Below are 27,551 nucleotides of genomic sequence, written 5' to 3' on the forward strand. Positions count from 1 at the left end.
ATAAAAATAACAACAAAATGTGAGTTGATAGATGAGATATATTCTGCATTTTAATGGTTTCATCACACATACTGTTCCCCCACAACACTGATTACAGTGCGAGTGGCATAGACCACAGCGAATGGCGGGGTTTGCCTACTAAAATGGCGGACGTTCCGCTCCTTTGCGCACTACACTTCAGTATAGGCGATTTCAACGGAGTGGTCCATCTTGTTCCTCTAGTATCTTTGGGGCAGAGTTCTATTGACGTGCACGCGGCCGCTGGGGCGGAGTTCCATTGAGGTGCGCGCGCCCGCCTGGGCGGAGTTCCATCGAGGTGCACGCGCCCGCTGGGGCAGGTTTCCATTGCGCGCGCGCCCGCTGGGGCAGAGTTCCATCGAAGTGCACGCGCCCGCCGGGGCGGAGTTCCATTGAGGTGCGCGCGCCCGCTGGGGCAGGTTTCCATTGCGCGCGCGCCCGCTGGGGCAGGTTACCATCGGGGAGCGGGAGCGGGAGCGCGCGTGATTGAGTCAACGTGTCCAGTGTGCCGGCGCCTGGGGACAATGGGCTGGGGAGGTGGGCGCCCTGTGCGCGTCCCCGGCCACTGGCCCCTGCACCAGTGGCTCTATCTGGTGGGATTTCTGGTGAGTTTGCACCTGCTTTTAAAAGAAAATCTGATGGTTATTTTTTTGTTTAATCTCTCCGCTGATCTAACAGCGCCGCTATTCACGCGAATAGGAAGTGGGGACTTAAAACTAGGATGTATATTCTTTCCTCTCCAGTATTTAGTCCCAGAGATCAGCGCTTCTCAAATTGTTCACACAGTAAATCCCCTGCACAATTGTCAGCTTGGAGTTGAATTAATCTCCAGATTTTGATATCCTTTGAGATGCAAATGTAATGTTTAAAAACATAATTCAATACGCCACAGTTGCATAGTCACCAAAACTAATTCTGCCTTTTTAATCTACTCTCATTTAATGAACTGTTTGATATAAACGCAATTGAATTTTCTTCATGGTTCTGGAAATAAGTGTTGTTAACACAGGCAATGCTCAAAGATTTTAAGTATTTAGTTAGTCGAAAGAGAAACTTAAATGACTGCGTGCAGGAGGAAGTTAGAACAGTGTTCACATTTTAAGGAGGTCTCAAAGCAATCGTAAGCCTAGGCAAGCACTTAAATAAATCTACAAGTGGGATTCCAACGGCAAAAACTGGATGCATGGTCATAATTTAAAGTTCCCATATGATGAAATATTTATTTAATAAATTTCCATTGAATCGGCACAAGCTTATAACAAACTGAAATAGTGGTTTCATGGGGCAGGAACAGTAAATAAAAACACCCAGCAAAACACCAGTGGAGTGACTCAGCTGGTAAGGTAGCAACTGTGGAGTGAATAGATAAGCTACATTCTGTGTACATTCTACATTCCCTTCTTCAGCCTGATTGTCATAGGGGGGGGGGGGGGGGGGGGGGGGGGGGAGAGTGGAAAAGATACAAAGCCTGGCAATTGATCTTATCTCGACCTGAACTATTATCTTGTACAGGTAGTTCCTCTATGCAACTTGGATAGAACATGATCGGTAAATTAGGGGGACACTATTTGTAATCTCCTTTTCTCATTGACATAATTGTTTTTATAACACAATTTTCTGAAACATAACCTTTCTTAGGAATGTAACTATCACATCGTAGCAGAACTACCTGTATAAGAAAATTTTATACGGTATGGGGGATTGCACGTCAGGTCAAAGGGCGTGACGTACGGAATCACTCAAGCCGCCTGGAGGACATCGCTGCTTACAGCATACACTACCAACACATGCAACAAGTATATTCTTACCTTGAAAAAAAAGGCAACATGGCTAATTTTTGTGCTATAAAAAATGAGGAAGAAGCTGGAGGGTCTGGCGGAGGAAGAGGAACCAGGAGAAGGGCTGCCAAGCCCGCAGACGCAAACAGCAGCCGGGAAGACATCTGGCCAGCCGACAGAAGGGGAAACGTGGCCGGGAAGGAGAGCAAGGCCGAGAAGCAGAGGGCCGCGACCAGCCGGCGGGGGAGAAGAAGAGGAGGAGGAGGAGGTGGAAAGCACGGGGTTGAGCAAGCTGGGAGAGGAGCAGCGGGAAGAACCTGAGCCGAGGAGCTTGGAGGTCTGCAGGGTCAGAAGCAGCAGCGCTGGAGGTCGGCGACGCGCCTGAGTGAGAAGGGTCCAGGGAGGAAGGGCTCGAAGGAGGAGGAGGCGGTGGAAGAGAAGGAGGAGCGGAGTGTCGAGCCTGAAGAAGAGGAGGAAGAGGACCGGAGTGAGGCCGAGCGGCAGCGAAAGCTGGGCTGGACGCTGAGAGCCGAGGCGGAGGACCAGGCCACGGCTCTGCTCGGTGGCCCCAGCCACAAGGTGTTGAACATTCCAGCCAAGTGGAAGCGGACCCCGGCTGACGGAGAGGGCCAGTGGGGAGAAGGGCTGGAGGGCCAGCAGGAGCGGCGAGGGACCGAAAAGCCACAGGAAGTGAGGCACGGAGCAGTGGCGCCGAGACTGGAGAAGCGAGGAGCGCAGGGACGGGGAGGTGTCGGGACGTTTGAAGCACCGGGAGGGAGCCGGAGACACGCTGATGGGAGATGATGGGTGAAGCCGAGCTGCAGCAAAATGCAGCCGCAACATTCAACTGCAACACCCTCTCAAATTAGGACTGGTGAATTGTTCCACAGCAGGTCGTTCCAAACATAAAATAGGACTAAGCAAAGAGCTTAGAAAAAGACTAAGCAAAAAGCTGCACTGAAAGTGATTACTTGCATTACACAGTGTGCCCCCCAGTAGGCGTTGCGTCGCAACAGTACAGGTCAAGGGTCATGACCTCGCCATATAAGGTGACTTTTTGACCGCTCGTTGCTAGCAAAGTCCTTGGAACTGGACATTATGTAATTTTAAGTTGTCTTCTTCGTTTGAGGCATCAGAAATTATGTAACGCCCTCCAGGCGCTGTAGCCAGTGCAATGTGCCATTGTCGAGAACCGTGAGGTCTACCCCACCTCCAGGGGGGCGGAGGACAGTGCAGTCGAAAATGATGTGCTGCGCTGTTTGCTGGTCTGCTCCACACACGCAGGATGCTGATGGACGTAACCCCCAACGATGCATGTTGGCGTTTGTAGAGATGGTTCCCGGACACCATTGTATCTTTAACTACTTTAATGTACACATATCACTGCCCTAGCTGCACATGGTCTGTCACGATCACCGGAGCCCCTGCTAGGGGTGGGGAAGCTACAATTATACCAACCGGTGAGGGAGTGGTTAACATGGACATCGTCACTATCAATTAAAGGAGTACACACATATCATCTACATCCTTCCTCTACAAAACAAACAGTGAGTGACAGGGCGACCACGTCTCATGCGCTAGGGTAAATGCAGACAGTAAGGCACAGGAATACGGAATCACACGTAATCGCCGTAACGGACAGGCGGCCTGACCAGGCGACCAGACCGGGTCCGAACCTCGCCATCACCTCCTTCCCCGACGGGAACAAGCGGGGACGGTGCCGGGGCACGGGGTGGGCTACGGACGGGAGAACCCCTGGGCGATGAAGGCAGCGGGGGGGGCGGCGAGGAGGAGGAGGAGGGCGAGGAAGCCGGAGAAAACGGGACCGCAGCCGGAAGACGGACAGGAGAAGGACCAGGGGGGGGGGGGGGGCCCAGAGGAGCGGGCAAGTCACTGGGCCGCGAAAGTGGCAGTGGAGGGGCATACGGAGCCGCCGGGGGAGGGATGGGCTCGTTCACGAGCCGGAGATGCTGGCGGGACCGGCGGTACACCTTGCCGTCATGGTTGACCAGGTACGAACGGGGGGAGCCAGCAGAACCGACGACCACGGCCAGTCTGGAGCGGCCAGAAATGGACCTCATACGGACGACCTGGCCGGGAAGAAGAGGGCGGAGGACACGGCAGGACTCGTCGTGGGAGCGCTTCTGAATACCGTGTCTGCGGGCAATGCGTTTCCGGACTAAGGCAGGTTTAAGGGCAGAGGGAGACAGGGACTGTTGAGACACCGGGACCGTGGGCCGCGTGACACGGGACATGAGACGCTGAGCCGGGGAACCCAGGGCATGATCGCGGGGGATGTTGCGGAGGTTCAGCAGGGCCAGGTAAATGTCGGAGCGGGACAGGCGGCAACGTTCCAACAGTCCTTTAGCGCTGCGGACCGCGCGCTCGGCCAGGTCGTTGCTCTGCGGGTATTCCGGGCTGCTGGTGTAGTGCCGAAAATTCCACCGTTCAGCAAAAGCACGGAACTCGGCGCTGGTGAACTGGCTGCCGTTGTCCGATTGCATGCTGGCAGGGGACCCGAAGGTGGCAAAGTGGCGGCGTAGCTTCTCGATGACCGCGGAGGAAGATAGGGAGTGGAGCTGGTCAACTTCAAACCAGCTGGAGTAAGAGTCAACTAGCACCAGAAAGTGCTTTCCGTGCCATTCGAAGATGTCGGTTGCCAGCGCGGACCAGGGCAGGTTAGGGGCTGGCTGCTGCAGGAGCGGCTGCCGCTGTTGCTGTGGAGCGAGGCTGTTGCAGGTAGGGCACGCGGAGACTCTATCTCGGAAATAGCGAGGCATGTCAGGCCAGAAGAACTGACTCTGAGCGATGGAAAGGGTCGCTTCGGCCCCGGGATGGCCACGATGAGCAGTTTCGAAATATTGTTCTTGTAGTGCTGCGGGCACCACCACCTTGTGCCCCTTCACAATCACACCCTCACGCAGCACCAACTCGTCACGAACCAGGAAGTAAGGCACCGCTGCGGCCGGCAGGGAAGAACGGCGGCCTGGCCAGCCCCGTTTGATGATCGCGGCCAGCTGTTGTAGCGAAGCGTCAGCTGCCGTGTGCTTGGCCAGGGACTTCAACTGACTGGAGGGCACGAAATTGACGTTTAGGACTATCAGATCGGACGCCTCGTATGGATGTCGGGTTGTGGATGGGAGGGGCGCCCGAGACAGCGTATCAGCAACAAACATGTCCACGGTGAAAGTAAAACGTTGTAGCTGGAGCATCATGCGCTGGAGCCGGGAGGAGGCCACGTGTATCGGCTTATTGAGGATGGTAACCAGAGGCTGGTGGTCCATTTCAACAGTGAAGCAAGTGCCCAGGATATAGTCCTTGAATTTGGAGCAGGCAAAAACAACTGCCAGCAGCTCCTTCTCAATCTGGGCATAGCGTTGTTCCGCGGTCGTCATCGTGCGGGATGCATAGGACACCGGCAGTTGCACCCCGTCGTGGACCTGCAGGCAGGCGGCCCCTAGGCCAAACTTCGATGCATCACATGTGAGAACGATGGGGCGCTGGAGGTCAAAGTACTTCAACGTAGGCATGCTGATCAGCTTAGATTTGAGGGTGTCGAATGCTTTCTGGTGTTGCGGGAACCAGGCCCAGGCAGCGTCCTTTTTCACCAGGTCCCTCAGAGGGGCGCTCAGTTCACTCAGGTCGTGGATGAACTTTCCCAGGTAGTTGGCCATGCCCAAGAAGCGCTGTAGGCCAGGCACGTCAGCAGGTGCAGGCATCTCGGATATTGCGGCTGTCTTTTGCGGGTCGGGCTTCAGCCCTGATGCTGTGAAGACGTGTCCCACGTAGGTGACCTCAGGGACCCGGAACCGGCATTTCTTCGGGTTGAGCTTCAGGTTGACATCTCGGGCCCGCTGTAGCACCTGGCGAAGGTGGTGGTCGTGCTCAGCGACATTCTTCCCGTAAACCAGAATGTCGTCGACAATGATGGCACACGGGAGCCCAGCAAACAGTTGTTCCATGGTCCTTTGGAACACTTCGCTGGCAGAGTTGATCCCAAACGGCATGCGGAGGAAGCGGTACCTGCCGAAGGGGGTGCTGAAGGTCGTCAGGTGCGAGGATCGCTCGTCCAGAGGTATCTGCCAGAACGACCTCTTGGCATCGAGAACCGAGAACACAGTGGCAGGGCCGACCTGTGCAGCAACATCCTCCACTGTCCGCATAGGATAATGCGGGCGCTTGATAGCCAAGTTCAAGTCCTTAGGGTTGATGCAGATCCGTAGTTCACTCTTATCCTTCTTCGCAGCGACGACCATAGTGGAGACCCACTGGGTGGGGACCGTTACTGGCTTCAAGATGCCCGTGGCCACCATCTCGAGAAGAGTGGACTCGACCTTGTCTCTCATGGCGAAGGATACCCGATGCGGGTGACGGACAACCGGCGTGATGTCGGGGTTGAGGGCAATCTTGTAGCTGCAGGGCAACTTCCCCAGCTTCGAGTCAAAACAGTCCGGGTACTCGGCCAGCGGGTTTAGGGGTGCCTCCACCATGTGGACATCGCTGTGGAATCTCACCAATCCGAGGTCCTGGCAGGCCTCCACGCCGAGCAGGGGGACACATTTACCGTCTAGCAGAAAGAAAGAAAGGGGCCGAGAGGTCTTCAGCACCTTGCAGTGGAGAGTGGCCTTCCCCACAGGAACAAGTACACCGCCCCCATATGCACGCAAAACAGCACTGTCTGTAGAAACGAGCTCATTATCTCTTATCTTCTTGAATAGGCTTGTTGACATAACATTGGCAGCAGCCCCCGTGTCCACCTTAGCAGAGAAGGCCATGCCATTCACCGTGACTCGGACGGTTGGGTCTGTTATCAGAGCAGGTGCACCTCGCAGGGAAAACACACTCATTTCGCTCTGGGAAGAGCCAGAGTCAGACAGGGGGAGTTCATCATGCTGGAGATGAGAACCAGACGCGGTATCATCATGTGTCAAGTAGCGAGAGGGTTTCTGCCGTGGCTGTGCAGGGTTCCCACGGGAACGGCAGGCCGCCGAAAAGTGGTTGGGCTTATTGCAGAGATTGCAGGTTTTCCCCATCGCCGGGCAGACATTAAAACGATGCGAAGTAAAGTTGCAGTTCGGACAGCGTTGGCGCGGCCTGGAGCTCGGCGTCGGGCTTGCCCTCTGTCGCCGAGGAGCAGAGGTGAAGCTAGCTGCGTGGACCACAGGGTCCGGTGGCTGTACAGCAGAGGAGACAGCCTCAGCTAAACGAGAGGCATACAACGCCTCATGGAATGTCAGATCAGGCTTACGTAGCAGCTCTGAGCGCAGCTTACCATCCCGTAGACCAAAGACCAAGATGTCGCGGGTTAGAGTCTCAGGGGTGAGGACGTGCAGGTCGCATCGGCGAGCCATTCGGCGCAGCGCGGCCACGAAATTGTCAACAGATTCCCCAGGGTTTTGGCGTCGGGAGAACAGTTTAAAACGCTCTAAGATGTGGTTCGTGGGGAGGTCACACATAGCCGTAAATTTAGCAAGCAGACATACCGGGTCCTGGACACTCTCGCCTTGTCCATAGATGAATGACTCCGACCGCTCAAGCGCTTCGGGACCAGCCAGGTTCAGTAAAAGGGAGGCTTTGACCGCAGGGGCCACGGCAGGGTGAGCGATTGTGGCATAATGCTCAAAATCACGTCGGAACACACTCCAGCGATGAGTGATATCTGCATCAAAGACCAAGATGTCAGGTTTGCGACAGGCAAAGGCCATCACGGCACAGGGAGGGGGAACTGGAACTAAGAAAACAAAACCCGACAAACTGAAGACGCAGGAAGAACCACTTCTGACACCATGTAGAGATGGTTCCCGGACACCATTGTATCTTTAACTACTTTAATGTACACATATCACTGCCCTAGCTGCACATGGTCTGTCACGATCACCGGAGCCCCTGCTAGGGGTGGGGAAGCTACAATTATACCAACCGGTGAGGGAGTGGTTAACATGGACATCGTCACTATCAATTAAAGGAGTACACACATATCATCTACAGCGTTGAACCGGCCGACCCCTGTGCGGAGCCGGTTCAGGGCGACCCACTCTTTGCGGGGCATGTCCGAGCCGGGTGGGGCTGTGGTGTTCGGTGCGACAGTGAATTGAGGAGGTCGCGATGTCTGTTCCCAGCTGGTTCTCCATGCTCCTAGTATGTTGAAACCGGAGCCACAGAGGGTCGCTGCATGACGGGAGAAAGGGCGACGAGATGACAGGCGTTGAGGTCCTAGTTGCTGTGAATCCTGGGCGAGGTGGTGCAGAAGGATGTTTGGCGTCCGATGGGCCCTTGCACACCAGCCTATGAGTGAACTCTCTGCGAAGCTTGGCGGGTGCGATCCCTGCGAGCACCGGCAGGAGATCCATCGGAGTAGGGCGTAGGCAGCCAGTGATGATCCGCATGGTGTCGTTGAGGGTGGCATCTAGCTTGCTGGTATGAGCGCTGCGACACCATGCTGGGGCGGCGTACTCAGCGGCGCTGTACACGAGTGCAAGAGCACTGGTTCGAAGAGTAGATGTCCTGGCACCCCATGACGATCCGGCCAAGCAATGCAGGAGGTTGTTCCGTGCCAAGACTTTAGCACAGAGAGCTTCAAGGTGTTGCTTGTAGGTCAGCTGCCGATCTAGTTTCACCCCGAGGTATGTAGGAAATGGGTTGTAGGGTAGGGGTGACCCATTGAGGGTGACGGTTAGCTGGCGTTGAGCTTCCTTGTTGTTCAGGTGAAAGGCCGTTGTGGTGGTTTTTGCCACACTCAGTTTTAGTCTCCAGGTCTTAAGGTAGCCCGCGACAAGTTCCATATCCGCCGAGAGCACATCCTCAACATTTGACCAACTCTTGTCCGAGTGCAGTAGGGCCAAGTCATCTTCGTATCCATACTGGCGCGAGGTCGTGCGTGGCAGATCGCTGATATAGATGGTTGAAGAGCATGGGGACCAGTACCGAGCCTTGGGGGACTCCGTTTCTTAGGCGTCGCAGTCGGCTAGATTGACCGTCGCTGGTCTTGAGCACAAAACTCCGGTTGGCAAGGATGTTGGCAAGGAACTGCACTAAATGACGGTCAGGGATGGTTCGGAGGAGCTTCAAGATCAGGCCCTGGTGCCACACAGTATCGTAGGCGGCGGTGAGGTCCACCAGTGTGATGCCCGCCTTGTCACCCTTTTCGACCCATTCAATTTTAAGTTGTGTTTAGACTTTAGAGATACAGCATGGAAACAGGTCCTTTGGCCTTCCAATTCCACGCCAACCAGCGATCACCCCGTGCACTAGCACTATCCTACACACTCGGGACTATTTACAATTTTTACCCTAACCAATTAGCCTGCAAACCTGTACGTCTTTGGAGTGTGGGAGGAAACCAGAGCACCCGGGGAAAACCCACGTGGTCACAGGGAGAACGTACAAACTCCGCACAGACAGCACCTGTGGTCAGGATGGAACGTGGATCTCTGGTGCTGTAAGGCAACAACTCCACCACTGTACCACTGTGTTGTTTGCTCCCAATTGTTTTTGTGAATGGGGTTAGAATCAGATCCTGTCCACTCTTGATATATCGCCCGACAGTGGCTTAAAGAGGTATTGAAACTCTATTCAATCTTTGTTGAAAAATATATATTTGTATTTATCAAGATGTCTTTGATTAGGTTTATTTATTTTATGTCTATGTTTTTTTAGGACTTATTTGGTGTGAGTATGGTAGTTCCTTTATTAAGTCGACACATCAAGATTCTCGGAGGAAGCTCAACAGTGGCAGGACTAATAGGTCAGTGTGTTAACACAGAATCCCTTGACAATTAACATTCAATTGCAGTTATTAATGAAACACATTGTCCATGTTGTTTAATTATTTACTTTTCAAAATGGTTGTTTTTTAAAGATATTTAGATATTTTTAAGATATGATATTTTACAGATGGCTCAGTGAATAGAGGAGCAACAATCAGTGGTACTTGGCTGTAGGGACCACCATTGTTCCATGTTTAATGCCTGGACTAACCATCAGACATAGGAGCAGAATTGAGCCCATCAAGTCTGTTCTGCCATTCAACCATGGCTGATCTATTTTGCCCCCTCGCCCCCATTCCCCTGCCTGTAACCTTTGATGTCCTTTCTAATCAAAACCTATCAATTTCTGCCTTAAAAATACCCATTGCCTTGGCGGCCTCCACAGCCGTGTGTGGCAAAGAATTCCACAGATTCACCACCCTCTGGCTAAAGAAATACCTCCTCATCGACTTTTTAACACTCGTTTGCTCCATTGTGTTTGGAAAAGGGAATGATAATTTCTTCAATACACTAGTTAAAACAATGATAGTAGAACACAGCCACGTTTTCTTCGCCTATTTGGCGTGCATGTACACAAAAATTATGTACCTAACACAGCACTGAGGTCAACTATAGCAGTCTTTATGTTAAATGGCATGTAAACACTTCGCACTCCAATTCAAGGCAAAAGAAAAATCTTAGATAATTCGCATGATGATTGTGGTACAAGATAGATTTGTATTTCACCAGAAATAAAGGGATTTCTCAGGAAAGGTGATGGGGACCCAGCAATAACTGACCAGATGCTCAGGCTTTGAAACCTATTCCTGCCACTTCCCATCATTGACTTGCCTACTAATCTTTCACCCTGTATTCAACATGCCCTCTGCTTAGCTTTAATCTGCACTATATTGGGTTTTTATATTTATTGAACTTTGTTTATGTTTGTTTATTGTATTATCTATTGTGTACTGTGTTTACAAACCTGTTGTGCTGCTGCAAGCAATGTTCATTGTTCCGTTTCAGCACATACATCATTAAAACACTCTTGACTCTTGATTCCGGATGTCTTGCAAACCAACAGCCTCATCTGAGAACAGCAGTTCAAGTTGAAAAAATTGTAATGATTAATAGAGAAAAAATAATTTTAAAAATTGGTAAATTGAATAAGAAATTCTACTGAGGAGAGGACTTGCTGAATATGAGGTGAAAGTCTGTAAAGTGAGTAGGAAGTCAAGAGTGGGGCACAGTCATTCACATGATTGGGAGATGGATGTAGCTTATTAAAGGAGGCCTGATCATGCAGATGTCCACAGGGTTGATTTGGGCAGGAGAAGCAAGGGGAAGCACATCAGTTCCATCTGGTCCACAAGCCCTAACCCAATTCATTCAGCTCTTCAGGGGAACCCACAGTTCAAAGTCTACTGACTTCCAAATCTCACAACACCCCCACACTTTACCCACCTCTATGTTCGAGATATGATCAACCACATTTTATTTGTTCAGATTTATACTTTATAGCTTATTACATTAAAACTGAGTGATATATCTTTATTTCAGGTTCTCTGTATGGACTTCTCCAACTATTTTCCAGTATAGTAATTGTGAGTATCTGCAGCATTGTAGCAGGAATTCAAATTATGATTAACATGTAAGATAAAATATGAATAAGTTGTTACTTTCAATTATCAACTGACGGAACTTACCACTCTAAATAAACTTCGACATTCAATTATGAGATATATTTATTTGTCTAATGCAGTATCACCTTAGGAGACATGTTGACAGCCAGGTTCTGTGAGGATATTGGGCTCTATTCAGTCACAAGATTCAGATTGTGAGACCCGTGGCTTTCCTTTCACATTTATAATAAAAAATATCCATGCAAGGAATGAGGAAGCAGAGATTGGTTTAAGTTGGCATCATGTTCGAGCATGGATGTTGTCGGCCAAAGGGCCTGTTCCTGTGCTTAGAAACATAGAGAATAGGTGCAGGAGGAGGCATTTTGTCCCTTCGAGTGAGCACCGCCATTCAATGTAATCATGGCTGACCTGTTCTATGTAAAATAACAATACCGTAGAAGGGTAGTAAAGTAATTTTCACTTGTCAATACTGAAGCACGACAGTTCTTACTGTTCTAGTAATTAGGAAACGTTTCAAGGGTAATTAAACTATAAGCACGAGCCAAACTCGTAGAGAGTTGGATTGAATTCAAACCATTTGGCTGCTCATAATTCCACTTGTTTCCCCCCTTGGTGGTCCCCACTCCTTTCACCAACACTCCTCCATGCAGGGAAAACTTGACTAAGGAACATTCATCGCACACATGGCAACAATAGCTTTTAAATCATCGGAAAAAACCTGGTATCTACACTATAACAGATCTTTTCTTTGTTTGCGCTACCACTTCACCTCCACTCCTGTGCGCTCCAGCTTGCCCCCCAGAAGCCCCGGCTGGATGGTGTTGAATGCACTGGAGAAATCAAAGAACATGATTCTCATAGTGCTATTCGGCCTCTGCAGGTGTGAAAGAGCTCTGTTACGAAGGTAGATGATGGCGTCCTCTACCCCGATGCGAGTCTGGTAGGCGAACTGCAGCGGATCCATTGATGGTCTCACCAGGGGGCGGAGATGGGCGAGAACCGGACGCTCCAGTGGCTTCATCAGGTGTGATGAAGCTGCTGAGTTCCTTCGGATGCGGCGTCTTTGGTACCGGTACCACGCAGGATGTTTTCCACAGCTGTGGAACTCTCCCCAGTTTCAGGCTCAGATTGAAGACATGCTCCACTATTCTGCACAGCTGGTCTGCACAGGACTTGAGGAGCCTCGAGCTGATGCCATCTGGACCAGCCGCCTTCCTCGCATTGATCTTCCTAAGCTCATTTCTCACCTGGTCTGTGGAGAAAGACAGATTGGAACACAGGGGCTGGGTGCTCAAGGGTGTGAGAGGAGGAGGGGGTGTTGGGGGAGGAGGTGGGGGTGGTGGGGTTGGGGCAGGAGAAGCAGAAGCAGTGGGTGGTGACTGTGACCCAAGTGCTGTGGGAGGGGAGGTGGGGCAGTGTACTGGACTGTACCGTGTACTGAAGGGTCTCAACCTGAAACATCACCCATTCCCTCTCTCCTGTGATGCTGCCTGACCCGCTGAGTTACTCCAGCATTTTGTGATACCTTCGATTTGTACCAGCATTTGCAGTTATTTTCCTACACCACTATACTGATTGAGATCCGCCAATGAGTAAGTCAAGGATTTGGCTGCAAGAGGTGATACAGCGTCCCATGTCTTGGATCTTGGTGATGAGCTTGAGCAGATGATAGTATTGAACGCCAAGTTATAGTTGATGAGCTGCAGCCTGACCTGTGTGCTCCTGTTATCCAGATAGTCCAGAGCAAAGTGGAGAGTCAGTGAGACGGCATCTGCTTTTGACCTATTGTGCCAATGGGTGAATTGAAGTGGATCCGTGTAATTTCCGGCACTGCCATTGATTTGTGCCACAAGGTATCTGTCGAGGAGGTTCATTGTGGTGGATGTGCTATCAGACTGTAGTCATTGAGGCAGGTCACCCATCCTCTTCTTGGGCACCAGTATGATTAATGTCCCTTTGAAGCATTTGGGAACCTCAGACTGCAGAAGCGTGAGGTCAAAGACGTCCTTGGATACTCTAGCGAATTGGTCTACATGTGTCTTTAGTACTCAGTTGGTATGCTGCCTAGGGTGAATGTTTTGTGTGGACTCAACTTCTTGGAGAATGACATTGACCGTAAGAGACTAAGAGCACAAGGTCATCAGTGGCTGTGAGGGCTCGTATATGTGTGTCATTGCTCTTCCTTTCAAAATGTGGCTGGAAGCGATGTGTCATTGCCACATATGCTACTCGGTTTCGCCTTGCAGGAAGTGATGGCATGCAAGCCCTGCCATAACTGTTGAGCATCTGTCTGTCACTCCAGCTTAGCTCAGATTTGGCTCTTGGAAGCCATCAGGGTGTCAGACTTAGACTTCTTGTGTGATACTGGATCCCCAGTCTTAAACGCCACAGAAGATAGACACAAAATGCTGGAATAACTCAGCGGGACAGGCAGCATCTCTGGAGAGAAGGAATGGGTGACGATTCGGGTCGAGACCCTTCTTCAGACTTTCCTGCAGTTCCTTCCGACACACTTAAACGCCCCAGATATAGACCTCAGCATTGACAAGCACTTGATGATTTATTCATGGTCTCAGGTTGGGGAAAACTGGGAATATTTTGTAGGTACACACACTGGTCCACACATTTCTCTATGAAGTGGTGGCCATGGTGATGCAGCGGTAGAGTTGCTGCCCTACAGTGCTTGAAGCGCCAAAGACCTGGGTTCGTTCCCGACAACGGGTGCTGTCCGTACGGAGTTTGTACGTTCTCCCCGTGACTTGCGTGGATTTTCTCCAGGATCAGTTTCCTCCCACGCTCCAAAGACGTACAGGTTTGTAGATTAATTAGCTTGGTATAAATGTAAATTGTCGATAGTGTGTGTGTGTGTGTGTGTGTAGGATTGTGTTAATGTGCAGGGATGGCTGGTCGGTGCGGACTCGGTGGGCCAAAGGGCCTGTTTCTGCGCTGTATCTCTAAACTAAACTAAAGTGGGTGACAATAGACAATAGGTGCAGGAGTAGGCCATTCGGCCCTTCGAGCCAGCACCGCCATTCAATCTGATCATGGCTGATCATTCACAATCAGTACCCCGTTCCTGCCTTCTCCCCATACCCCCTGACTCCGCTATCTTTAAGAGCTCTATCTAGCTCTCTCTTGAAAGCATCCAGAGAATTGGCCTCCACTGCCTTCTGAGGCAGAGAATTCCACAGATTTACAACTCTGACTGAAAAAGTTTTTCCTCATCTGCGTTCTAAATAGCGTACCCCTTAATCTTAAACTGTGGCCCCTGGTTCTGGACTCCCCCCAACATTGGGAACATGTTTCCTGCCTCTAACGTGTCCAATCCCTTAATAATCTTATATGTTTCAATAAGATCCCCTCCCATCCTTCTAAATTCCAGCGTATACAAGCCCAGTCGCTCCAGTCTTTCAACATACGACAGTCCCGCCATTCCGGGAATTAACCTGGTGATGATGGTGGCATATTCATTCAAGTCCACTGACAAATCCTTGAGCTTGGCCCAGCACTTGGGAGTCCTCTTTGCTGGTGCCAATCTCTTCAGTCTCAGCAGGAAGAAGTAGTACAGGCAGGTGGTCAGATGTTCTAAAGTGGAGCGATGGGTGATCCCGATGATGGTACAGCGATTGTCGAGTGTGTTGGATCCTGTGGTGTTGATGGAGGATCAGCAGATACTTCTTCAAACTTGCATGGTTGAAGTGGCCAGCAATCTTGTGGAAACCATTGGGATACCTCATTTTGTGCTTGTTGATCACTATGCTCAATTCCTCAAGGGCTTTCTTGAAGTCTGCCTGAGGGGGGATGTAGACTGCAGTCAGGATGACAGAAGAGGTAGAATGGTTGGCACTTGACCGTTGGATGTACCAGCTTGGGGGACCATAAACACCACAAGAACACCATGCCCAAGCTTCATAAAGTTTTATAATGAAGCCGACGCCACCACCACTTCATTTCCCTGATGCCACCATCACCATGGTGTGGATGGAAAAATAACCTTTGGGTTGAAACTGTGTCCTGAGAATTGGGGGTGAGCTATGTCTTTGTGAAGTCCACAGGAGTCCCTCATGTTCCTCTGATACAACAGTCTTGTTCCTAGGTCTTCTATCTTGTTGTCCTCAACTGCAGCAAAGGGCGGCATGATGGCACAGCTGTAGAGTTGCTGTCACGGAGCACCAGAGACCTGGGTTCGATCCTGACCTTGGGCGCTGCTGTCTGTGTGGTGTTTGCAGGTTCTACCTGTGACTGCGAGTGGTCTGGTTTCCTCCCAGATCCCGAGATGTGTGGGTTTGTAAGTCAATTGGGCTTTGTAAATTGCACCAACTGTGCAGGGAGTGGATGGGAAAGTGGCATAACTTAGACCTCGTGTGAATGGGTGATCGATGTTGGCGTGGACTCAGTGGGCTGAAGGGCCTGTTTCCATGTTTGTATCTCTAAACTACATTGACCAGAAGGATTTCAGGGAGGAAGGGGGTTGCATGCACCAATAGTTCAATCTTACTGAGAGATCTCGTTGACGTCCATTCTTTCAAGCACCATAGCGGCCTCCACTTTGTTTCCAAGTGTTGTACCCGTGTACTGGAGAATTGGGTTTGCTGTGTTCATGGGTGATCTTGAGATCACTAATGCATTTAAATGAGTTAAAAGGCTTATTGCCGTAGTTGTGGCTGCAGGTTTCAGTTTTAAAAGGTGTCTATCCTTCCAGGTTTGTACTTGTGTTATGGAGAATGGGTTCACTGAGTCCATTGGGCGATCGCAAGTCGTTAGTACATTTAAATGACTTAAATCCTCCAAGTTACTGCTCCTAATAACTCTGTTCCATCAGTCCAGTTTCCCCATTCTTTTCCTTAGGAAAGAATAATCTTGCACGTTATTCAGAAGTGCCTTCAAAACTTGTCTCGGAAGGAACTACTGATGCTGGTTTACACCGAAGGTAAGACACAAAATGCTGGTAACTCAGCGGGTCATGCAGCATCTCTGGCAGCATCTCCTTCTCTCCAGAGATGCTGCCAGACCCGCTGAGTTACTCCAGCATTTTGTGTCGGCCTTTCTAAGTTATTGTTTCCACCATCCCAACGGGCAGTGAATCAAAAATGCTAATTTTCTGAAGTAAAAGCAAACTTTTTCCTCACATTTCCTGTTTCTATTGCCTAAAACTTTTATTCTGTGTTTATCTGTTTGCTCAATTTAACCAGTTGTAAACTTGCATACCCCTGTAAAATCTCCTCTCTGCCCAAATTTCCAATAACAACCGTCCCACTTCTCCAGTGTAACTTTATTGCTGAAATCCTTCATTTATGGAAACATTCCATTAAATCTTTTCTGAACAAGATTTTCTCATGCTCCCTAAAGTGTGTAAATCAGAATTGGGCGCAGTACTTTGGTTGTGGCCGAACTGATATTTGTACAGTTTAAATCTAACTTCCAGACATTTGTATTCTATACCATTGTTCGTGAATCCAACATTTTTATTATTACCTGCAGTTCTGATCTCTTTCTCAGAGGTGTTATGTTTTAAAACTCGACACATGAAGATTGTAAGCTTTCAGCTGGCCAGCAGAGGGCCCCCATTATCAGATTTTGTGAGCCACTGTCCACTTTAATCAGGAAACAAAATTTGTACGTATATAGGTGCTCCTCAACTTACAATGGACTTACGTTCTGAGAAACCCATCAGAAACCGAAAATATCGTAAGTCGAAATGCATTGAATGCACGTGATCACGTGGCCGGAAGTGAGTTGTGGCTATCTACGGGTCGCTGCAGTTTGCACTATCACAAAGACGAAATATCGTAAGTCGAAGCATCGTAAGGCGGGGAGCACCTTAAAGTGAGAAAATGAAACTAGATCAGTAAAAACATTATTCAAGCACAGGAGGCAGAGGGGTGATCTAATAGAGCTATAGAAAGTCGTGAGGGGAATAGATAGGGTAAATGTGCAACATCTTTTACCCATGGTAGGGGAATCAAGAACCAGAGTTTAAGGTGAGCGGGGCAAGATTTAATAGGAACCTGAGGGGCAATCTTTTCTCTCAGAGAAGATAGATGAGGCAGGTATTATAACAGCATTTAAAATACTTTTGGACAGGTACATGGATAGGAAAGGTTTAGAGGGATATGTGCCAAACTCAAGCAAATGGGACTAGTCTTGGACAAGTTTGGCCGAAAGGCTTGTGCCAGTGCTCTGTGACTCTATGCTAAATGATAAACATCAGAACCTGGGAATATTTAATTTAAAGTGATATTTTTTTCTCCTTAATTCTCCAAATGTGGAGCTGCAGTGGTAGAACGCTGGCATTAAATGAATATTGCCACCATCAGTTCATACTTTGCTTCTTGATGGCTGTCAACATTCAGTAGTAACAAACCTCTCAGGAGTTTGTATTTCTGAAAACATAATGCCATGATCTTGATGAATATTTTTCTTTTGATTAGGGTTCCTGGAGTGATGTGGTAGGAAGACAAAGCATATTATTGGTCACCCTGATACTCAGTGGATGTAGTTATGGGCTGCTGGGCATCTCAAGAAGCATCTTTTTGGTTATACTGGCTAGGATTCCCACAGGTGAGCTTGTAATTTAAACTCTTTCTCTATGTGATACATTAAAGTTGAAAAGGATTTGATGACTAGCAAGTTATAGCCTGATGGATATTTTCATTTTATTTTGCCCGATTCTTTGATGAACGTAGTTGTTTGAAGTTAAATATGCTGCATTCCATGGCAAGACTAGGAGGTCAATTGAATTTTGTTTCACGTGTGAGGTATTAATTTTGTACATCAGACAAAACCTCACGTGTCATGTGACATTATTTCATATAAAGTTCATGTTCAGTGTGCAAGTTACAATGAGGTATTCTGGTTTTTGGTCTCAAAGTGATAGCTTCTACAAACTGCGTCGTACTCTCCGAATCTCGATCTTCTATTCATGTGTTCGGGATGGTATTTAAATCCATATCCTGACCCAGATACGAGTTTTGACCTCTTTGGAAGAGAAAAGGAAGTTTGACAATGTACCTTTAAATGAAATATTGCAATCTTTCCCGTTTGCACTATTTTCTGATTAGATGGCATAGGACTTCAATGTTCAGATTAATGAATAAAGTTATTGTTTAAAGATTAATATTTTTTTTAAATTGGAAAATTGTAGGAATAAAGAGGATCCAATATCAATGTTTTTATAATTTTCCCAACATTTTTTCTATATTCAAAGATTGCAATTTTATTTCAAATTTTTAGCATGGGTTTTTGATGAAACATGGAAAATAACTTAAGTACTGAAAGAGAAATATATATAGACAGGCATTGTACTCAGTCTGCAAAATTGATTCTAGCACATTTAGGAAAGAACTCGAGCGGGAGCTTGTAAGGCAATTAGCCTGGAATTAACTGCCAGGGGTGTTGGTTCGGAGAGATACAATAGTTAAATACAATGCTGGAGGAACTCAGTGGGACAGGCAGCATCTCTGGATAGGAATGGGTGATGTTTCAGGTCGAGACCCTTCTGACAATAATAGCGTTGAAGTGGCTTTTAGATGGATGCACAGAATGGAGGGATATGGACCATGTGCAGGTAGATAAGATTAGTTTAGCTTGGCATCATGTTTGTCACAGACATAGTGGGACAAAGGGCCAGATCCTATGCAGTACCTTTCTATGTTAAGTTTTCATATTCTCATATGAACAATCAGGAATGTAGAAACAGGTGTAAAAGCATCCAACCTCTTAAGTCCGTTTGATTGGTAAGCGAGACTATGACTAGATTGTATGTTAACTCCACCATTCTCTTTAGCAGTCATGAAGAAGTGCCATGACCCAATCACCTATCCATGTTCTCCAGAGATGCTGCCCGACCCACTGAGTTACTGCAGCACATTGTGTCCTCTCCTGTCATGTGTTTGCCAGCTGTCTGAAAAGCAACAAATGCTGACTTTGCGATCTATGCCCCTAATCCACACACAATTCTTTTTATTTTCCCTGACTACTGCATTCCCCTGCGCTGTATCGGCAGACACGAGCAAGCATGTTTCTGCCTTTCCAAATAATAGTTAAATATAAATATATCCATGCTTTTGTACAAAATTAATAATTTCATTTATGGTTGTAAACATTATATCACATATTAAAGTTATTGTCAAATTTTGATTCTTAGCTCTCTATTGTGTCCCATGTTGTTAATAATTATGCTGACAGTTGAAGCTCCAATACCTTGTGGGATAACATTAACTACTTCAATTTCCAGTTCCCGCTTATTATTCCAGTTTTCTGTTTCAGTTGCCTGACAGGGTCATTAAGTTGACTTTAATTTCCTGCGCTTAATCACTATTCTGTTGTGTTATATTCTACCTTATTGAGGCATTGTTGATATAAACTGTACCTGTAGACATTCCTCTGTCCACTACTTTGGATACTCTCAAAAATAACTCAGTCTTGTTAGGATTGTCTACATTTTACAGATTGATTATAGCCAATAACTTCATTTTTTCTCACGTACCCTTTCCTTAAATTGTTTTTTTAACAGATATTGAACAAACAATTTATTTCTTAAGTAGGACTTTGCTATATGGTGCCTTAATCAAAAGGAATAATTCTCAAAACAAAATATTCAGATTTCCTCACCTCCCTTCTTCAGGTCCCTCAAGTGAAGTCCTTCATAGCATAAAGATTTTAAACATAAACAAGAAATAAGAATTGGCTCAGAATTACTCTCACCATTCAATCATGACTTATCTATCGCTCTCTCCTAACCCCATTCTCCTGCCTGTTCCCCATAATCCCGGATACCCATACTAATCAAGAATTTACTGCCTTAAAAATATTCATTGACGGCCTCCACAGCCTTCTGTGGCAAAGAATTCCACACATTCACCAACAAAGGTGAAAAGTACTGAGCCATTTTGAAAGATAAAGTACACAATCTGTTCCCTTCTCCTTTACGTCTTGGTTCTTTGTCATTTGTTTTCAAAATCCTTAAAAGGAAGGCGTGATGAAGCCGATTATTCAGTATCATAGATACCTCTTGTGTTTCGCACATTATCTTTATGCTGTTTTGAGTTTTCCCTGTTACTATTTCAGTCACAATCCAGTTGTGATTGATTTGAGTGAGTGGCCTGTTTCCAGGCACTTGGCAATTGTATAATATAACCATATAACTACAGCACGGAAACAGGCCCGTTCGGCCCTACCAGTCCACGCCGACCACTCTCTCTGATCTAGTCTCATCTACCTGCTCTCAGACCATAACCCTCTAATCCCCTCTTATCCATATACCTATCCAATTTACTCTTAAATAATAAAATTGAGCCTGCCTCCACCACTTCCACCGGAAGCCCATTCCATTCAGCCACCACCCTCTGAGTAAAGAAGTTACCCCTCATGTTACCCCTAAACTTTTATCCCTCAATTCTGAAGCTATGTCCCCTTGTTGGAATCTTCCCCACTCTCAAAGGGAAAAGCCTACCCACGTCAACTCTGTCCATCCCTCTTAAAATTTAAAAAACCTCTATCAAGTCCCCCCTCAACCTTCTACGCTCCAAAGAATAAAGACCCAACCTGTTCAACCTCTCTCTGTAGCTTAAGTGCTGAAACCCAGGCAACATTCTAGTAAATCTCCTCTGTACCCTCTCCATTTTGTCGACATCCTTCCTATAATTTGGCGACCAGAACTGCACACCATACTCCAGATTCGGCCTCACCAATGCCCTGTACAATTTTAACATTACATCCCAACTTCTATATTCGATGCTCTGATTTATAAAGGCAAGCATACCAAACGCCTTCTTCACCACCCTATCCACATGAGATTCCACCTTCAGGGAACAATGCACAGTTATTCCCAGATCCCTCTGTTCCACTGCATTCCTCAATTCCCTACCATTTACCCTGTACGTCCTATTTTGATTTGTCCTACCAAAATGCAGCACCTCACACTTATCAGCATTAAACTCCATCTGCCATCTTTCAGCCCACCCTTCCAAAAGGCCCAAGTCTCTCTGTAGACTTTGAAACTCTACTTCGTTATTAACTACACCACCTATCTTAGTATCATCTGCAATTGTGCTCCGAGTTAAGGAAAATGCCTCATCTGCCTAATGGGTGGCCCAAAATATGTGCCTTCCCAGCAGCAGGAACTTCAATATTGTTGACATGTCCAGTTCTTTTCATGTTAATGCCAAGGAATGGTTGCCAAGGACACAATGCAGCCAATAAAGAAACTGCTTCTTTGGCAGGAAACATAATTTGAAGGCAGGCAAATGCAGCAGCCATGCTGAAGGGTACCTTCAAATTTCACTTACTGTTTGGCTGACTAGTCTAGACTCCACTCGGTGCTCGTCTTTGATAAACATCCTACTGTGGGAGTACCAAGAGCGCCACAGTAGCACAGCGGTAGAGCTGCTGCCTTACAGCGCCAAATACCCGGGTTCAATCCTGACTACGGGTGCTGTCTGTACGGAGTTTGTACATTCTCCCTGTGATAATATGGGTTTTCTCGGGTGCTCTGGTTTCTTCCCAAATTCCAAAAACGTGCAGATTTCTCCCCAGTTTCTGAATTGCCCCCAGTGTGAAGGATAGAACTAGTGTACGGGTGATCATTGTTCGGTACAGACCCGATGAGCCGAAAGGCCTGTTTCCTTGCTGTATCAACAAACTAAAACTATTGAACCTGTAGATTTCTTCCATCCTACATGTAGTCTTATATGAAGCTTTCAAACACCATAGCCTTCTTGGATTGTTCAATACCTTGCTGTGTGTTCTGTACTTCCTAGGTATATTCAAGCATACACAGACTATCTTAAAAGCTCTTCTATCAGACCTGGTTCCTGACCATGAACGCCCCCGTGTGATAGGAAGGTTCTGCGCAGCTTCCAGTGTCGGATTCATCCTGGGCCCAGTTCTCAGCGGGTACCTTGTCGAGTTGGATGGAGGTTTCTACTCAACATGCTTCATGTGCTGTTTAATTTTCTTTGTTAATGCAGGTAGGTATCCTCTGTGCGCAACATGGGTACATTAATTATGTATAATTCCCAAATAACATCATTTTTTTGTAACCCTTTCTCTTAGTTGTTGGTTCCAGTAATTCCACTGAGCCATTTTCTCAAAATATCTACATTCATTTATATGAACCTCCATAAAAAGGGTAATGAGAAAGAATAGTGGTATTTATATTGGACCTGCCATAAGTGTTTTTGATAGGCTTGAGGGCATTCCTTAATGTGCTGATTCAAAGACAGATCCTTGTAACTTTGTCCTCTCTCATTAGATGAACTTCGTCTGAACCCCTGAATGATTTGGATAAGTCATCCTCTGATAATGATTAAACTAAGCATAGTGGGATTTGTTCCTTATTTGTTTCCATTAAATCTTAACAAATTCAGATAATATTAACTTTATAAACTTGTATAGCAACATTCATGATTAAATATTACACATTCTGTAATAATTATTTACATATAAATAGTTAAACTGATGTCGGTTTGATAGTGTCACTTGATGACTACATACAGGTTTAAACTCTAGTCTGGCAGTCTGTAGCTCGACACCACCCGAAGTCCAGCTTCTTGTGAATTTGTGGTACAGATCCATACTAATTAACTAATTAGAACTAAGATATAAGAGATCTGTACTAGTCTGCAACTAATTAACCTAACAATGCAATTTCTGCAATCTCAGCCGAGAGTGTTTCTAACTTGCAGAATCTTCAGATTACAGACAGATCTCAGAACTCTTGTGCTCTATGGAGCATCTAGACTTAAAAAGAACAGTTCTGCTCCTCAGAGGAAGATGATCGGCGACAATTTACTTTCTCTGGATAATCTATAGCAGTCACGTTCCAAGGGTGCTGGACTTGGCAGCTTTAATCTATATTATTTTGACCAAAAAGTAGTAGACATTTTTATATGAATAAAAAACTGACACTATAGAGGACTGTCTCAGAGCTTCTTCCACATCATCCTCAGCCTCCAGCTTCCATCCCTCCCCACCTGCTTTGTTTTACATGCTTTCCAAACAGATCAGATAATACCATGCATAGGTACAATTGGTTCAAACACGTACAATAGATAGAGCAAAGGGGAAGATACAGAGCGCAAAATATATTTCTCAGCATTGTAGTGCACCTGTGCCATAGACAAAGCCCAATGTCCACACTAGGGTAGAGGTGAATTGAATAGCACCATAGCTAATGGAAGAACCATTCAGAAGCCTGATGGAGGGTAAAAAGCTGTTCATGAGTCTGGTGGTGCGTGCTTTCAAGCTTCTGTACCTTGTCGGAGGGGAGCACAATGGAGGAATGACCAGGGTGGGAAAAGACTTTGATTACGATGGCTGCTTTTCCAAAGCAGAATGGAGTATTGATGGAGTCAATGTTGAAGAATTGTGTGTTTGTAGGAACTGGCACAGAAGAGGAGTTGAGGGCAGAATGGATCAACCATGAACATATTGAATGGCAGTGCAGTCAGAGTGGAGCAGAAGGACCTAGGAATCTAAAATTATCAAGATGCACGCAACTGCAAATGCTGAAATCTTGAAACAAAACACAAGGTGTTGGAGGGTTTATGAAACAATCTCAATTTGTGAGTCTGCCATTCTACCAACTGTGGCATTGCCTTCACTTGCTCAAGGTCCAGCATCTTATAACATGACATCTCTCTGCATTGGAGAGCTACTGTAAATATATAAAATGTTTTATTTAGATGTCCGTGGTGTCGATTTTCTTTCTAATTATGTTTTACTATTTATAGGTGTGGTCTGGCAGTTGCCTTACAAAGAATGGCAAAACATTACATCAAAAGAATTGCACTCAATGACAGAAAACAATAGTGAAAACATGTGCACTACTTTGTGCAAAGAAAACAGGAAATCTTTAGACACAGCAAGTAATGGAGTGGTGAGACTCCAAACATCAGATTCACTCTGGAATCAGTGCATGTCTGTGGGTCAAAAGATAAAAGAACTAGTTTGTTCTAATCTGTGGGACATCTTTCTGGTAAGGTTTCTGATGGCTCTGGCTAACCTCTTATACTTCAGCAATTTTGTTCTGGCCATTGAAGAAAGATTCAATGTGCCACCAAGACAAATAGGATATCTCATCAGTTATGGTGGAATAATTGGATCTCTGTCGGGTTACATAGCAGGCTCGGTGGCCAGCCTGTACAACAATAAAACCTTCTTGCTGCTGTTACATTCCAGCATCCTCACATGCTGCACCATGGCAGTGTATTCCTTTGCAACGTCTATCAAGGCAATTGTGCTGTGCACAACTGTTCTCGGGTTTTCAACCACTATCGGCCGTATGTGCATCACTGACGTGGAGCTGGGCAGGATTGGGAAGGAGGCCAGGGGCACGTTGATGGGAGCGGGACAGTCTGTGACGGCTGTTGCTCGGATACTCGCCCCAGTGCTTTCAGGACTTGTTCAGGAAGTGAGCGTATGTGGACCCCCAAGGCTTGGAGCAGGCCTAGCTTTACTGGCCATCTTACACATGATTTATTTTCATTCAAAACAATGCAAAACCACAGAGGCCAAGGCTAAGTTGCAGTAAAGAATCGTCAGATAAACTGACTGAAGGAATACATGGGACAAAGTATTGTGACTATTGTACATGTAACTAATTTTCTGGTTTGTGTTTGTGTCCATGACTAATTTTTTGTCTTATTTGTGAGTGACTGCACAAGTAGAGAATAGAGGCATCGAAGTTTGTAAATGGCAAGTCTGCTTTTAGGCCCATTTAAATTTGGATGATATTTATTTATGACCCAATGCTGTATTGAACTTTGACATAGGTGAACTCTGCCTGTGTAAATAAAAAGGTCAAATCCCACTAATGCCATCATAACCAAATTAATTTTAAGCATATCATGGGATATATACTTACTGTACTGCCTCTCCCAACTAAACAAGCCTGCATTTTTGTGGCAGCTTCTCATGTCCCAAAGCACTTTTTAAACCACGGGTATATATAGTCACTGTTATTTTGATAAACAACCTGCCCCTTTGATTACAGTTTAATAACTGCGAAAAAATTAATACTTAAATTTTGCAAAAAACCAATAACCCCCACAACTAAAATGTGGATTACGGAAATGACAGAGACCTTGCACTTGGAAAAAATAAGATTTGCCTTAATTGACAAACCTGATTTATTTTTTAAAATATGGTCTCCATTTATTGAATTTTTAGAAAAGTAAATGGGCTTGACACAGGACTAAAATAAAAAAAATTAATTAAAAGTTGAAACTCGAGTTTAGGGTTGGATGTACAACTGTGGTTATTGTCTCCCGGATCTACCCCCTTTAATTTTTATAGTTACAACTCTTTTTTTTTTTTTTTTTTCATTCTTCTTTTTTTTTATTTTCTCTCTTTAAAAATTTTTAAATTGAAGCTATGTAAGAACTTTGTAACAAATTTGTCTTTTATTTCCATCTGTAAATATGCTTTTAAAAAACCCAAAAACACATTCCACCTCAATCTCACAACCAAATCCTACTCAGTGGCCCCAAACTGTCGAATTCCCAGCTCTCTTGTTCAATGACTCCTTCCCTCTCTGCCAACCTCTGCCTATTTGTAACATGTATCCCAAAGACCTATTTAAATGTTTATTGGTCAGCCTTACTATTTTTAACCTTTGGCCACCTAACTTTCAGAAATTTTAAAATTTTCTTTTCTCTCAACATTTTCCCTTTTACACTCATACTTAAGAATTTGATCATCATTTCCAATCCCTCACTTGTTGCACTATTTCCCGTTGCCGGTAGAGGACTTGAGGATATTTTCCTGCATTAACTTGTGGGATGTTTCATTCGTTTAGAGCTGCTATATAAATGTAATTTATTAAAACTATTTTTTGTTATAATGAATAAAAACAGCTTTTGCTTCCATGCAAGTAAAATTTATCCTAATGTAGGTTTTGCATTTATTTTCTTTTAGTTTAAGCAAGTTATTTAATGTATCTAAACATGTTTTAATTTGTATTGTGGTAAATGTTAAAATGATGTGTGACGTTTAAAAATAGCTGGCTAACATTCCATTGACGATTTGCAAATTGCACATTGTTTACAAATCTTCATGGAGTAATCAAAAATCAGTGAAATTATAGAGGATGAAATGTATGCACAAACTGTGTTTAAGGCCAAGTCATTTTATAATTCTTGTTTTGAATGCTGAACCTGCTGACAGGAACCAACCAAGACTTACTGCTGTGTTCATGCCTATTCCAAAAAGTAAAAGTTGGCAAATAAAACACACTTAAAGATGCAACAACACCTTTAGAAGTCACAGCAAACAAGAAGCAACTTTCTGATCACTCAGAATCTTGCCGATTGTGAGATTCATCCTATTGGAAGGCCAGTCAAACAGCATAGTGGACTGCTAAGATGGAATCAGGCAGATAAAGATCAACTGGTCTGACATGGTATGTGGTGGTGAATGACTCACTTTCTAATGCCCAATGAGTGTAATGAAAATCTTTGTGTGGCTCTCTAGGTTTAACCACAGAGTGAAGAGGTTCAATATTTTCCAGGATAAACTCCATCATTGGAAGGAGACAAACAGAAATTACATGGTAATATGGTCACCTCCACGTTCTCTTTTGCATCCAGACCATTCTAACTTACCAGACTTATCCTTCAGTCAAAATGCTGCAACCACCATCACCATGCTGTACTAAGTGAAGTTAAAGAAATAGGTTGGTCCAAGCAGTCTACACTGCTGTTAATGATCCTCAAAAATAGTCATGATAAATATCCCCTTTCCTCCAATTCCTTCTGGCATATACTTAATCAATTCTTGATCAGATTCATGGTTTATCAATAATTGTGAATGATTGCCATGCCTTCATACTCCTTTGAGTAGATAAAAGTGCCTCACTACCCTCAATCGTTTTGTATCCAACTGCTAGACATCACTACCTCAAAGCTGCCTGAACGAACATGCACATAGTTCAGTGCCATCTTTGCTTAAGCAGCTCAACATTCTCTTTTTAATGAAACCATTATGTTTGTACTTATGCTGCAAAGTGTCAATGCACTGAACATGTTTTTGTTGTAGATTGCACGGCTTACTGTGCTGCTAATGATTGATTCTCGGTCCTAGCCTTTCAGTACCACCATTCTGCTGCAAAATGTGTGCATTATGCAACTAGTGATTATTTTCTCAGACATTGATGGCAACACTCAGACATTCCATTACTGTCACATCAACCATGAATGGAAAGCTGGAACTCAAGACATGTTTTGTAATCTTATTCTGTAAAGAAAATCCATGAAATTCCAGGTTGCTATTCTTAATTGATCAACCATTATAGTTTACAAGACACCCTCCTCACTTTCCTAACCCACAACCCCCATAAGGATCAAACCTAGTGCAACATCCTTGGA

At 45.9% G+C, this 27,551-nt stretch overlaps 1 protein-coding gene across 1 annotated transcript; it reads left to right on the forward strand.

The window, feature by feature from the left end:
- The first annotated feature begins 473 nt into the window (after positions 1 to 473).
- Positions 474 to 26,035, forward strand: slc67a2 (solute carrier family 67 member 2). The gene is made up of 6 exons (XM_078403104.1): positions 474 to 623; positions 9,453 to 9,540; positions 11,102 to 11,145; positions 17,616 to 17,745; positions 21,945 to 22,154; positions 23,919 to 26,035. Exons 1-6 carry the CDS (start codon positions 543 to 545, stop codon positions 24,716 to 24,718), a joined length of 1,353 nt encoding a protein of 450 aa, XP_078259230.1. The 5' UTR covers positions 474 to 542; the 3' UTR covers positions 24,719 to 26,035.
- Positions 26,036 to 27,551: the final 1,516 nt, after the last annotated feature.

Source organism: Rhinoraja longicauda, chromosome 7 (assembly GCF_053455715.1).
Source record: "Rhinoraja longicauda isolate Sanriku21f chromosome 7, sRhiLon1.1, whole genome shotgun sequence".
In the NCBI taxonomy this organism is placed as follows: Eukaryota; Metazoa; Chordata; class Chondrichthyes; order Rajiformes; family Arhynchobatidae; genus Rhinoraja; species Rhinoraja longicauda.